This window comes from Prosopis cineraria, unplaced genomic scaffold (genome assembly GCF_029017545.1).
Source record: "Prosopis cineraria cultivar Desert tree isolate PC_DT_omini unplaced genomic scaffold, ASM2901754v1 PC13, whole genome shotgun sequence".
NCBI lineage: Eukaryota > Viridiplantae > Streptophyta > Magnoliopsida > Fabales > Fabaceae > Prosopis > Prosopis cineraria.
Window position 1 is genome coordinate 38,854,882 of NW_026555344.1, and position 13,444 is coordinate 38,868,325.

At 33.8% G+C, this 13,444-nt stretch overlaps 1 protein-coding gene across 2 annotated transcripts; it reads right to left on the reverse strand.

Moving 5' to 3' along the window:
* Positions 1–240: 240 nt before the first annotated feature.
* On the reverse strand, positions 241–11,885 carry LOC129290551 (uncharacterized). 2 transcript variants are annotated; one of them, XM_054927345.1, is made up of 19 exons: positions 11,697–11,885; positions 11,510–11,590; positions 10,889–11,093; positions 9,307–9,445; positions 8,741–8,892; positions 8,436–8,519; positions 8,269–8,331; positions 6,070–6,201; positions 5,763–5,975; positions 5,185–5,304; positions 4,447–4,496; positions 3,353–3,515; positions 3,108–3,245; positions 2,476–2,598; positions 2,300–2,398; positions 1,882–1,971; positions 1,364–1,445; positions 866–996; positions 241–770 (listed from the first exon to the last, which is right to left on the reverse strand). In XM_054927345.1, the coding sequence occupies exons 3-19, from the start codon at positions 11,015–11,017 to the stop codon at positions 627–629; spliced, it is 2,052 nt and encodes a 683-aa protein (XP_054783320.1). In that variant the 5' UTR covers positions 11,018–11,093; positions 11,510–11,590; positions 11,697–11,885; the 3' UTR covers positions 241–626. The 2 variants fall into 2 exon arrangements, with proteins under 2 accessions (XP_054783320.1, XP_054783319.1); XM_054927344.1 differs by having other exon boundaries at positions 11,510–11,885.
* Positions 11,886–13,444: the final 1,559 nt, after the last annotated feature.

Here is a 13,444-nt window from a genome sequence, read left to right on the forward strand (position 1 = left end):
TGAACACCCATAACTAACACCATATTTTCTGTTTATTCTTCAATCTCACCCCTACCGTGGCCCTCAGTGATTAATGTTCATTGGTAATGTAAAATATTCAACTTTGTTGAGAACAGTAGGACATTATCGGTTAAAGGAAAGAAAAGAGAGAGATCACATTTCTCGGGTAGGTGCTAAACCCTGGATTCAATAACAGCAGTGAAGGCAAAAGCAGGGTAGAGTTCAGCGTGCTTGTGTGGCTACAATGGAAATAGAGGCAGGTGATTACTCCTCCAATTAATATTCACAAACAGGAAAACTCCTGATCAATGTAATGAAATTTGACTCTAATAAACAGCTACCCTTTGAACAACTTATAATCACTAAAAATGAGAAAATTGATCAAATATACATTGGGATCCTAAGCCTAACTCTATTGATCTGGAGTCCTAGCTAATTACAAAACAAGGAACCCTCTAGAAGATGGTTACATATGGCTATATCCAGGTAAAGAAATCCCAGTGAAAGGGCATCAGTGGATAGACTTGGTTCTTGCTTATACACCAGATGTAGCAATATCCCAACACTTTGATTCATTCTCCCACCATTGATAAAGCTGCTGCAAGAGTTCCAGATTTAACAATGGATCACCTTCTTCGTGTTGCGTTAGTATGATGGTGTGCTTTACTGTCAATTCTTATCCTGTCAGCATACATGGGAAGGCGAATAATCTCGGAGATCTCATTCAACAAAATATCCTCCGTAATGTTGTCTTTTATACTTCGCATCACCTGAAAGAAGCCAGGTATAGGTATAGATCAGGCCCAAAAAAAGAACAGCTAAAGAGAGAGAATACAGAGAAAACGAAAGAAGCAGCCCATTTGACCTTCCTGAAAGTATTAAACTCATTTGGAGTTGATTTATCAGTTCTCACTCGCATGAATTCCCATTCCTGGTTATCAGAGTCCCAAGAACACTCTATGATCTTTCCAGAATAAAATGAGGGATCCGAACCATCTGCGGATGGGAAAGTTTACAGTAAGTAATTGCAGCAAGGCAACTGAAAAGTACAATTCATATGCAAAACATTCATTCGATGGATTGCAATATTATTATCGAAGCTGTGTCCCAGAAATGTTATAGCCTGTCTCCTGCCCAACGTATGAATCATAATAGAAAATTTGAACACGATATTTACCTATGATTTGAGCATGCGCCACATGAAGAAACAAATAAAGCCACGAGCCCATGACTAGACCATTTTCTGTTTTATCTGTAAAAGTTTTTTACTTACAAAAGATAGATGCTTGTTTTTTTTTTCTTTCGCCAACAGACAGATTCAAACAACAGCATGTATTTATTTAGAAATCAAGATCTTCCTGACCTTTGAATGCTACCCTATTCCCATCCATGAGTTTCTTCTTTCCTCGTTCGTAAAGAAAAAGTTTCTCCCCAACATCGTCAACCTGTCCACAAAATAACAGTTAGAAATTGAAAAGCTGCAAACTGGATGTGACCAATGATAAGTAAAGCACAAAACACCTAAAAATAAAAAGGATCAAATTGCGCCGGCCTATCTGAATTTTCTCAGAATTACCAAAATAACTTGATTTTCAAAATGTACACAGATCTACCTCTAAACAAAAAATTATCCTGCATTTTAGTTCAAAGTTCAGATTTTTTTTACTATAATGTCATCCATTAACCAAAACGCAATGTTGTAATACAAATATTTCAAAGGCAAGGTATTTTGGTCAAAAAAATTATAATTGCACCAAAATGTAATATAAGCTTTTGTTTTGGGGGAGATTTTTGTATGTTCAAGAATATAGAGAATGATGTAGAAAAATTTGTTAATTTATTCAAAAAAGATATTGCATGGAAAAAAAACTGACGAACAACCTCAAAGAGGAAATCAACTGAATTCATCTCAGGATATTTCCACTTCAAGAGGCCTTCATGAGTACGTGGTACATAAGGATCATCCCAGCCCTGGAAATTAATATTTGTCAGTAACAACAATTCAATCCAATAATAAGGGTAAGAAACAAGAAGAATGTAGGTTTGAGTAATGAGCAATGAAGATTTTCAACCCTCATTTGGAATACGTTGTAGTAGCATGCAGATCCCAATGTCAGAGACAGTCAAAGAACCAGAAATAAAGATAGCAAGATATCAAAAGGCAAAGTACCTCATAATGATTAAAACGTCTCATACTAGGCATTCATTTGTAAACAAGTATAATCTGTCTAATGAGATTATTTCATAAGTTGAGGGGTATAATAAATATTATAATCATCTGACATCAACTTAAAACCACCTGAAATATGAGGCCATCAGCAGCATGAGAGAGTCTTGGAATGAATTCCGTTAAGAGCTTTGTGACTGTAGAGAGCAACCAAAAATCTTTTCTCCTCACCTGAGAACCAAGTAATCAGGAAAAAGAACAAGAAATGAAGCTTAAACAATGCTCAATCCACGGTTAGAAATGCATACCCTGAATGGTTCCATGTCATATCTATAGTAAGGGTTTCTGCTCTGATATATATTATGTCGCTCCCAATTCCTAGGTTCAATCACTTCTTTCTCAAGCATCTTCCACCTTTCATAAAACGGTCGCTGTACCAAATTTAAGATGTCAATTAAACAGTTCTAGGGATATATCAAAGAATTCATACAGTAATCAAACAGATTATAAGAATAAACAACAACAACAAGCCTTATCTCACTAGATGAGGTTGGCTACATGGATTATATGACACCATTGTACTTTGTCATTTATTAAGCTTTTAGAAAATCTACTCAAATATACTGCTGTTACAATAAATCTCATGATATCAATGTGAAAATGATGTAACCTTGAGATATGGTCAGACTTACAAGAGGAGATCCAGGGGGCAGGTGGGTGTAGAAAAGAAACAAAAAATTAATCTCATAATCAATGTCAAACCAATTTGATCACAAACTACCAGCATATATTAGGAGGTGACTCAAATATCAACCACAGCACCATTTTGTTTCCTCTAGTGGAGTTTAACAATGAAACCAAGGACATCAATTAAAATATCAGCTCTTCTACAACACTTCAACTACATCATGGAATTCTGCTAATAGGTAACAAACCAAACCTCTATTACTGATACTTGGTTAATCGCTATCAGATCATATATAAGGTATCTCCTCTCCTGCTTCTTTGAATCAGGCAAAGTATCAATGATCATCTCCCCATCAAGTAATGTGTAGTGGTGAGTCTTCTCAGCCAACACCTTATGAGCCAAACAGCAAGGGAAAAAAACTATCAGATGGTGCATTATGAAGTTGAAACAGTTCTAAATAATCATAAGTAACTTCGCATAAAAAGCTGCACACATACATCATTTGTACCCCTGCACGGAAACCTCATTTGGACCCTTCGAAAATTGAAGCTTCTATCAATTAAGTAGCATCCATCCATTGTTATCAGCATCATATATCGTGTGCCATCAGCTTTCCATGTTGCATAATAATAGCGCTGCCGTAACAACTGCAAATTTTCCCTGTATTATAATGAAGGCCTGAATCATTAAGCAACAATGTCTTGCACGTTGCTCAAACAACTGATACAAATACTAAATATTTCCAAGATCATTAATAAGTTACCAAAAAATTATTGGAAAGGTTCAGAATAGAGACTTGAGCTTTCAAAGCAGCAGCAAGTAGGCACAAGCAACTTTAATTAATTGGAACCAAAGGAATGTAGTGACAAGTGCACATATTCATAAAGATTATGATTCAGTTTCAGTGAAGAAACATATCCTACTCCATCCCACATATATCCCCCCCCCAAAAAAAAAGTGTATTATATAATAGCAAGGAAAGAAATTCTCTAAATGATTGAAGGACTTAAAAAAAGTTATGAAATTAGAATGTGATATATGCTAATGAAATCTGGATGTCGGATAAAAGGATTGCAATTGCAAGCCATTAATCAATGACTGCACCAAGAAAAGACAATTGGAGCCTATCAACACAGGGAATGAAGACTAAAACCTTCTGGTAAAATACTGAGGCGTTTGAAAATCATCTTGTTAGCTATATCTTACATACAGTTGTTAGCAAATAGCAAAATTGAAATTCCCAATAGAAGATAAATGCCAGGCCATAGATAAGGAGCTCCCTAAAAACCTTTTGAATGGAATTGTTAGGGGAGAACAAAAATTAAGCTTTATGCTAAGCATTGATCATTTGCGTAGATATTAAAAGAGAATAGATGGACAAAAAAGTATATGACTTTATGGCATAGTAAGCATCCAATGCTAACAACCACAATCAACCAAGTCATGAGCCATAGAATCACAGCACAACACGTGAAATTGTATTCTTGAATTAGTTTAGAACAAGTAGCAGTAGCCCCATCTTAAGGCTTGATAAAGTGTGACAAGTGAAAACTACAGAGACACAAACTTGAAGCAACTAGGAAAGTTGAACCTGTTCAGAGAAACTGGGTGTGACCCTGGAAATTGTGTATGTCCTCTAGCCTGTATGTTAAGAAATTAGCAAAATAGCTATAACAACCACAAGAGGTACCCAAAGCAGGAAAATTTAAAAACAACACACACAAAAACAAACAAAAAATATAAAGAATAAAAAATATAAAATGCTGGCGTCAACCTTCAAAAAAATCCATCTTAACTGTCACTTAGACTTGCAAAATGTAACTAAATAGAACATATACAATTCGGTGAGAACAAAATGCATCTGAGCAATTTCATGAACGTAAAAAAATTCATAAAGGCACATCTCAAAAATATTCATCCCAGCATAGAGAATAAAGTTTACAGAACAAAGTAGGCATCTTAAAAATTATAATGAGCTTTTCTTACACAAATTAAACCAGTCATTCATATGATAAATGTCCTACTGACTCTTCAATCAGCTAATACACAAGTCCTTCGTAAAATATCTCAGAATAAATAACTATAATTAACATGAATATATAGATCAAATATAAGTATATACTAAAGATCTGCTAAAGTAACCACAAATGATTGGGCCCTGAATAACATTTTCTAACATAAGGAAAACCAAAGCCCCAAAAAAGGAAGACGCCCATTGAATAGAATAAACAAATTTGAAATGCATGATAACCCACTAGCACACAGGAAAAGAGGGAGGGAAGAGGGAAAACCTGCCATATGACAAAGAGAAACCATTTAAAAGGCTTACCCCAGCACCCAATTTAAGGGACTGATAACAGAACTGCCTGAATGAATCTTGCTGATCATTAGGTATCTCATCTCCCAAGACATCATCATTTGTCATCAACACATCTGTCTCATGGTTCCCCTGAGTGTGGCGGAAAGATTTCAATTTTTTTTTTTTTAATATCAGAAATGCTCCAGGGTACAGACCCAAATGTAAAACAAAGACTTCACAGTCAAACTCTCATTGACAGTTATAAGAAGAGCACAAATAATTTGCTTTTTGGCCAAAGGCTTCCCCACATTTTCAGTTCAACTCTAAACAATGATACCCAGAAATAACAAAGGGCATGCTTGGTAGAAGAGAAAGTTCAAAAATAGCAAATTACACTTATATGATGTCCATATAATTGTCGTTATCCCCTGGCCCGTTTTCAACCATCCCATTTATAATCCAACAAAGCACAGGAAAGGAACAACTTCATATGACATACCATGATTACCATCCAGACCTACTGATATTCCCAAGTCTTAATTACAACAAATCATTAATATAGTAGGAATTTAGAAATTGTCAAAAGTCATAGTGTATGTCATCCATACATCCAAAGGAGGGCCTGGTATTCCATCATCATCATCATCATCATCTGGCACCGCTTCACCATTAAGATCAAATTCAGAAGATCTCTTCCACTCTGGAGTAGGAGGACAAACCACCATGTCAGGCCTTTTTTCATGATAGAATGTGTACAAAGCATCAATGTAATCAGGTTTGTAGATTCCTGGAGGGCGTGCATCAGAAAATATTTTTATTGCCTGCAGAATGGGTGAGTCAGCAAAACAATTACCTAATATCTTCAAGCAATGTCTTACACAGAGAACATGATGACAAGATAACTCCGCAACAGACCTGTGTGACAGACATTGACATGGCACGCATGAGATAATGGGTGATCATGTATCCTGTACGATTATGCCCATGTGTACAATGGACAAGTATATATTTCTTTGTGTGTTTTTGACGTGATAGAAATTGTGTAACCTGAAATGTAAATAGTCACTTGGTTAAGGACTTCTGAACAGACCTCTGTTGCTCTAAGAAGTGCCAAGAAAGCCAGCATTTCTTTCTTTTGAAGAACTATCTGACTAAGCACTAATGAGCCATGACTTTATAATTTTCTTTCAAAACTTCACTCATAAGCTGACAAAGTGGTAAGGAGCACATGATTACAAGTTATAAATATAACAACGGCAATGGAAAACATTAAAAAAAGAAAAAAAGAAATCCAGATCGCATACTGAAGAATTTCATTCTGATATTTCTATTTTATTTCGAAATAGAAGCTGCAATGTATATATAGAGAGAGAGAGAGAGTAAGCTACAAAATATCAGTCAATCAATTGGCATTATAAAAAGGAAATGAATATACAAAAAGAAGCACTGATATGGGTACACGTATCAAATATGATAAAATATGATACGGTGAACACTGCAATTATCAAAATTTTAGGATACAAGTATGAGAATATTTACAATATATATTTCAACATTTTATGATATAGGTATAGGTATTCTGATTTTTAAACAAGAATTTCCAAAGTAATACAAAGATATTTGTACCAATCAACCAAAATATTAAGTTTTTTTTTCAGGTTTTTATGTAATATAGAAAAAAAATTATTGAAAAAAATCATAATACAAATGTTAGAATGAGATAAGTATGTTGAAGTATCCTATGAGTATTGTATCAAATGCACATCAGATACGAAAACGTTTACTTTTCTAAAGTATCCATGCTTAACATAAAGCCTAACAAAACAGGAATATATATATATATATATATATATAAGAATGAAAGAAAGAAAAGAAAAAGGAAACAGAACATTTGACTTCAACCAACAGTATACAGCCATGATTATTCTTTCCAAGAATCATCGCATTCCAACATTCTCCCTCAAACTGGCACAGATTCGAGCTAGCATTACCAATCTTCTTAGTTCATCACATTTTTTATGCTGATTCAGTGATTCTTGATCCTTTATTGTCTTCGCCTTACTTTGTAGTGGAAATCTTGATTTTGGGCATCTCTCCTCAACTTTTTGTGAGGAAGAGATCTTGGTTTTTGCTAACCATTACCATATGGTTTTCTCACATTAACCACCAAAAAATGGTTTTTCTAATTTTTTTCACTAGCCATCAACATATGATTTCTTATCTGTAGTTGTTTCCCAGTCTTTAGCAGCAGTAACCATTATTTGTTCTATTTAAAATTTGATTTTGATCAAATGCTGTAATGCCTTGAATTTTAATCAACTGTACCAGCGGACTTCCAGTGGAGGATGAGCTGACTAGTTCTGGGCAAACAACAGAGGACATGGCCTCACGCACTCTCAAGTCCTAACACATGGAATGGGTTGTTGGGTGTGGTCATGTGAATGACAGAACATGGAGGGATGACTGACCGCCACATTATAGGATTTGGCAAATGGGGATCTTTCAAGGACGGTGATGGGGTGTGATGGTGTCTCTCATGATCGCAAAATGGTGATTCCAAATTTTGGCCATGCTTCTGTAGAAAAGATGAAGGAATAGCTTCAACAAAATGTATTTCTGCACCTCTTGTTGGCTATGCTTATCATTTGAAACAGGTCAAGCCTCTTGGGCCTCTAATACCATGAAAACCATGATTATGAAATTTCTCATTTTATCTCAAAAAAAGCTGCAACATATAAGGGAACCATAGAACATTAGCAAATCAATCCTCAACATAAGAGAAAATAAACATCCAACATAATTAGTTTCCTTAAACATCCATTATTGACTAGAAATCAAACTTCAGTTTCCAGTTAGCTTCTTGTTTGAATCAGCTTAGGAAAAACTACATGCACAAAACGTTTGTATTAGCAAATACAAACTGAAACACCAAATAGGAAATTTTTTAGAGTATAAGATATCCCCACTTCAAGAGCATGTAGGGAAGGTAATAGCATTGTTTAATTAATGCAAAGAAACAAATGCCTATACATCACAGAGAGAGAAAACAAACAACACGTTCTTCAGAATAACTAAGCAAGATTAGAAATAATATTGGTTGAGACAGAAACAAACCTCATGGACGAATTGATTCACAGATAAATTATCAGGTACAGAATCACGTCCCTTGCATTGTATCTAAACCACAAACATGATCTCGTCATATAAGGAAAAAAATTGGAACCATAAACAACAAATTTAGAAAATCTTGAGTTGGTAAGAAGAATTTGCCAGCTACAAACCTTTACATGCTTGATACCCTCTTTCTTTAGATCTGACACTGGATAGTATCGAGAAGTATTTGTCAAATCAATCACCAAACCAAGCTGTAAACCAAAAGAATAAAATAGGAAAAGGATGATAAAATAAGAATATCATTTACTAACAGATAGAGTCTTGCACAGATTGTGTAAACAACTCCATCAAGGGGTGGTTGTCTTCTCTATTCCACAGATTGTACAAACCTCTACATGTGCAAATGCATGTTATGCGAGTGAAATTACTTAAACTAGATGAGATCAAACATTTTTGGATAAATCATACTTACTTTTCTCCCTAAAACTCTTTGTTGATGTATCACTTGTTTGAATGAGTATCTTTTACCAGGAGCAATGCAATCATTGAACGATTCACCAAGTGGAACCTTAGAAGGTATCATGCAAAAAATTTCTTGACCAAATGAAGGGCAATCCAACCACCCTGCATGTAAAGAAAAGAATGATAACACAACATTTGACATGAAATGATGAAAGTTTAAAATTTATAACCTGTCACATAAACCATATACTAACAATACCCAATACTACTGAGCTATCCATCTGCACAATATAAAGTTGGAAATCCTACCATATGGTGCACTTACTTTTCCTCTTTCAATGAGATACTAATACTTTATCTTACTTCAAATTCATGAAACAAATTGTGTTTGCAGTGAGATACTAATACTTTACAGAAAGCACTAAAATTGCCAAAACCAAATTATGCGAGTTTTGAATTGGTTGAAGCCATAGCATCAAATTAGTGTTTTTGGTCCCTCATAGACCAAAAGAAAAAGAACTGCATTAAATCAGTAGTTACAAAAGCTAGGTGTTTGACTAGGGCAAAAAATCTTACCTGGAGGAAGCCTATTTCTATCATATGATTTAAGGGACTTCGTTTGAAATAGCTGGTCATAACCAGGTGATGGTGATGCATAAACAGATCTATCATCTGGACGTTCTCTTTTCAATCGTCTTTTTCTTTCTTCACGCTCCTACCAAAATTAAAAAATTCATCAATTACACACCAATTTGATGTGTAAAGGGTAAATCAAGAAAAATCTACAGGCAAGCAAAGAAAAAACATTTCACATACTAATATAGACCAGGAATAAGCGGATTGTATGGCCTTCAATACAATTGGATAGCCAAAAGAAATCTCAACAGGGAACATAGTTTGGTTAACAGCTAATATAGCTAAGATCCAATCATTCAAATAATGGCAACAAATTAAGCTTCTACTGCTTATTAAAGGAGCTTTTGGATTTCCAATAAACTGTAGGTGTCAATGGGGAAAGAGTGTGATATGGTAGAAAAAAGAGAAAGAGAGAAACAGAGGAGTGAAAGAGAAGGAAAGAGGGAGAAAGAAGAGAAAACTTGGAGGGGGGGGAGGGATAAGAGACGGGAGAGAAAGGGAAACAGAGAATAGGGAGAACTGAACTATGTTTCTGTATTTTCAATTTAGCATAATATATGACTACACTTAAGATCCTTTATACAGGCTCCTTCACCCCTTTATTATAAGGGAACCTAACTAACTAACTCCCAACTAATTAAACTATTTATTCTTTATTTATTTATTCTTTACATATCAAAGTGGCAAGAAGATGAAGGGTGAAAGCACTTTGGGCATGCAGAATCAAGATAAACTTCCACAAACTCAGAGCGCATCTAACTGCATTAAATGCAATTCAACAGCTGTAACGAAGCAACTAAAGAAGTGTCAGCTTATAATTATTTTGAACATCTTAAATATCATTTAAAACTCAACAAGAAACATTTGGCTTCACAAAATTTCTAACATTTTTCCTTTGATATAAAAACAAAGTTGAATGAACTATTTTAAAGCAACATAAAAGACAGCTGTTGAATTGACTGCATCATGCTTCACTTGGAATAAGCTCATGCTCTGAACTTCAGCTCATGCTGCACTTTAAATAAGCTAGTAGCAATGGACTACTATAAATACAATCATGTTTAAAAAAAAGAAAGAAAGAACTGTTTATTAGGGAGCAATTATCTCCATCGTAGTATATGAAAGATTGAAAGTTCTCGGGTAGCTTCTTATCACAGAAAGAAACAAAGTTAATTCCTTCCAATTTTCCAACAGTTTTTAAGACAAATTACATGACAAGTATTTCAATATTTTTCCAGGTGAAGGGACGATAGCTGCCAGGTTCAAAATATGATGAACTGCCTTAAAGGAATTTTTTTTTTTTTTTTTTGGGGGAGGGGGAGGGAGGGCGAATACCAACTCTAACAAGAAAGATCTTAAAGTTCTTATATTTAATATTAAAGCACTGAAATAATCTATCACAACGCCCTTCTAAAACTAAACCAATAAAAACCCTTTACAAAAGTAGTTATAATCCACTGCCACCACAAAAATCACCTTCTTGAACTTAGATAAACATGACAAGTCAAAAGTGAAAGAATACCCGTCGTGCTATATCAACTGCACTTTCTATGCGTTCTTCTTGTGCAACGAAGTCTTCTACATGCCCCTCAAATGCGTCCTCATCTTCCTCTGGAACGGGCGAGGCATTCAAGTCCATAGCAGCTGTCATTAAGCATTAAGCAACATTCACAGAATCTTTATAGCCCTCAATTAGCTTAGTTTGTCCCTAAATACAGCCCTCCAGCCTGCACGATTTAAATAGCAATCCAATGAAGCCCACGCGTATAGCAAAAGAAAAAGATAACCCTAAATTCTACAAGTTTATCGTAAAACATCGTTGAGGCAAAGTAGGCAAAATTCCCATCTTCGACTACGATAAGCTAAAGGAAATGAATAAAATCAAGTAGGAAAATCAATTACACGTGAGAAAAAAACAAAGAAGAACAAAGTGCTTTTCCCAACCCAATCAAATAAGCACCAAATTCAAGAAAGTTTCTCATCGCATCCCAACGGTAGGAGTAAACACTAGCACAATCAATGCAAAATAGTAAGCACTCTAGATGGGAAAGATATCTAAGAATCCAGTGAAAGCTTGAAATTAGAAAATTGAACAGTGGACAAACAACCAGGGGAAGGGAAAAAGCTCTACAGAGGAGCTAACCTCAGAAGGCAAACGAACGAAATATATCGCCAATTCTGGTGTGGAGCTACGATCCTCCTTGCAACAGAGACTCAGTAAATCCTTCGCATAAGACGAGAAATTGGAAATTTCTCGATCACAATTAGTGACAAGAACGCGCCCTAATAGGCTACTTCGAAAGAGAAGAAAAAGCTAAAAAGAACCCTACAATTGAGGAATGAAGAGCTTGTCCTTGCTCACGTCAGTGTGGAAACCCTAGAGAGAAACGGTTGTTACTTGGATTAGTGAAAGATGAGAAAAGGTTGTATGTGCGTATGTTTTGCCATATTTAAAGAGAATCCATCGAAGTCCGAAGACATGGTACGAGGAAGAGTAAGGGAGAGCGCGAAGCAGGACGTAGAAATTGCGATTCTGAGTCCTAGTCAGTGAATCGCGAACTCTAAATCCCATCCAATAATTAATTAATTAATTAATTTTTTAAAAAAGAAAAATTATTCCTTTTTATCAAAAAATTAATTTTAACCGAGCAGAGTCACCACTCAGGCTCAAAATGCTATTTAAAAAATACTTACAGATTTTCTGGCTAAGATAATAATAATTATTACTATTTTTATAGTAAAAAATAATCATCATCATCAATATTAATATTAATATTATTTATTTTTATTATTATAATATGAAAGTTATAGAAAAAACCAATAGTAATCATAATTACAATTTACAAATAGCATGACTTATTTTTAAAATTCTGTATAATATATAAGGCTCACATCTTATTTTAGATGGTGCACATGTCTTCCTATTAAAAATAATTTGAGGCATAGTAAGATTTACTCCCTTTATTTAAAAATATAAAGTATTTTTAACTTAATCTTACTCCAATAAAATAATTAGCTGCTTTCAAATCAATCATATCTTTTTATATTTACCTCTATTAAACACTTTACAATAAATACAAAGTCATTTATCAATAAAGACATTTTTTAAAAATAATAATAATTACATCTCGAAAAACTAAAAATATTTTAATTTTTTAACATCTAACACTTTAAAACATGCCTTACATTTTTAAATAAAGAGAATATATATTATTTAATTTAATTAAAACTCTGTTTTACACAAAGATTGATGTTGGTAAACTAGCACTTTCCATTGGAATGTGTTAGGGCTTTTATATATACTAAACATAAACATTCTCTATATATGTTTTAAATTTTATAACTAAATGAAGCAACTTCCGGGGCCTCGAAAGAGAAAAATGAAGCACCATCTTAGCTAATTACATTCCGACAGATCAATTAAATAATAATAAAACTCTTTTGTCATTAAAATATGCTATGTTTTCAGCATTTGTGAAATTGAATTAGTTGCATTAACACATTTGTAATTAAAATTATAATATTTATAGCATAATCTGACATAATTTATTATGATTAATTAATTTTTGCAGATTTTTTTAAAAAATGAACCACGACTTAACTTTCAGAGCTTGATGTGGGTTGCTCAATGATATTATGCTTCTATTTTGGATCGTAATCCAAATTTGCAAGATAGGTTTAAAACAACTGAGTAGATATAACTTTTAAATTAAAAAGGAAAAAATTTACTAACTAGCAAGTTATTTCATAACAAAGGGATTGGCATCTTTTATGCTTTATTTGACGTGTTAGAATAAGAAACCTGATGACATAAAATTTGATAGATTGAATGGAATTTTATGTAGCGCAAATTATCTTGTTTTTCTCTGGGGCCCTGTTTGGTTAAATAAAATTGAATTTATGAACATGTTTGGTAAGATGAAAAAAATGAATGGAATTTTATAATTATATTTTTTGTTTATATTTTCAAAATTGAAAAGACAATAAACCTATTCAGCAACCTATTTTAAAAATAATTTTTTATTCTTTAAAATAAAAAAAATTTATTTGATTACGTATTTTTAAAAAATAAAATATT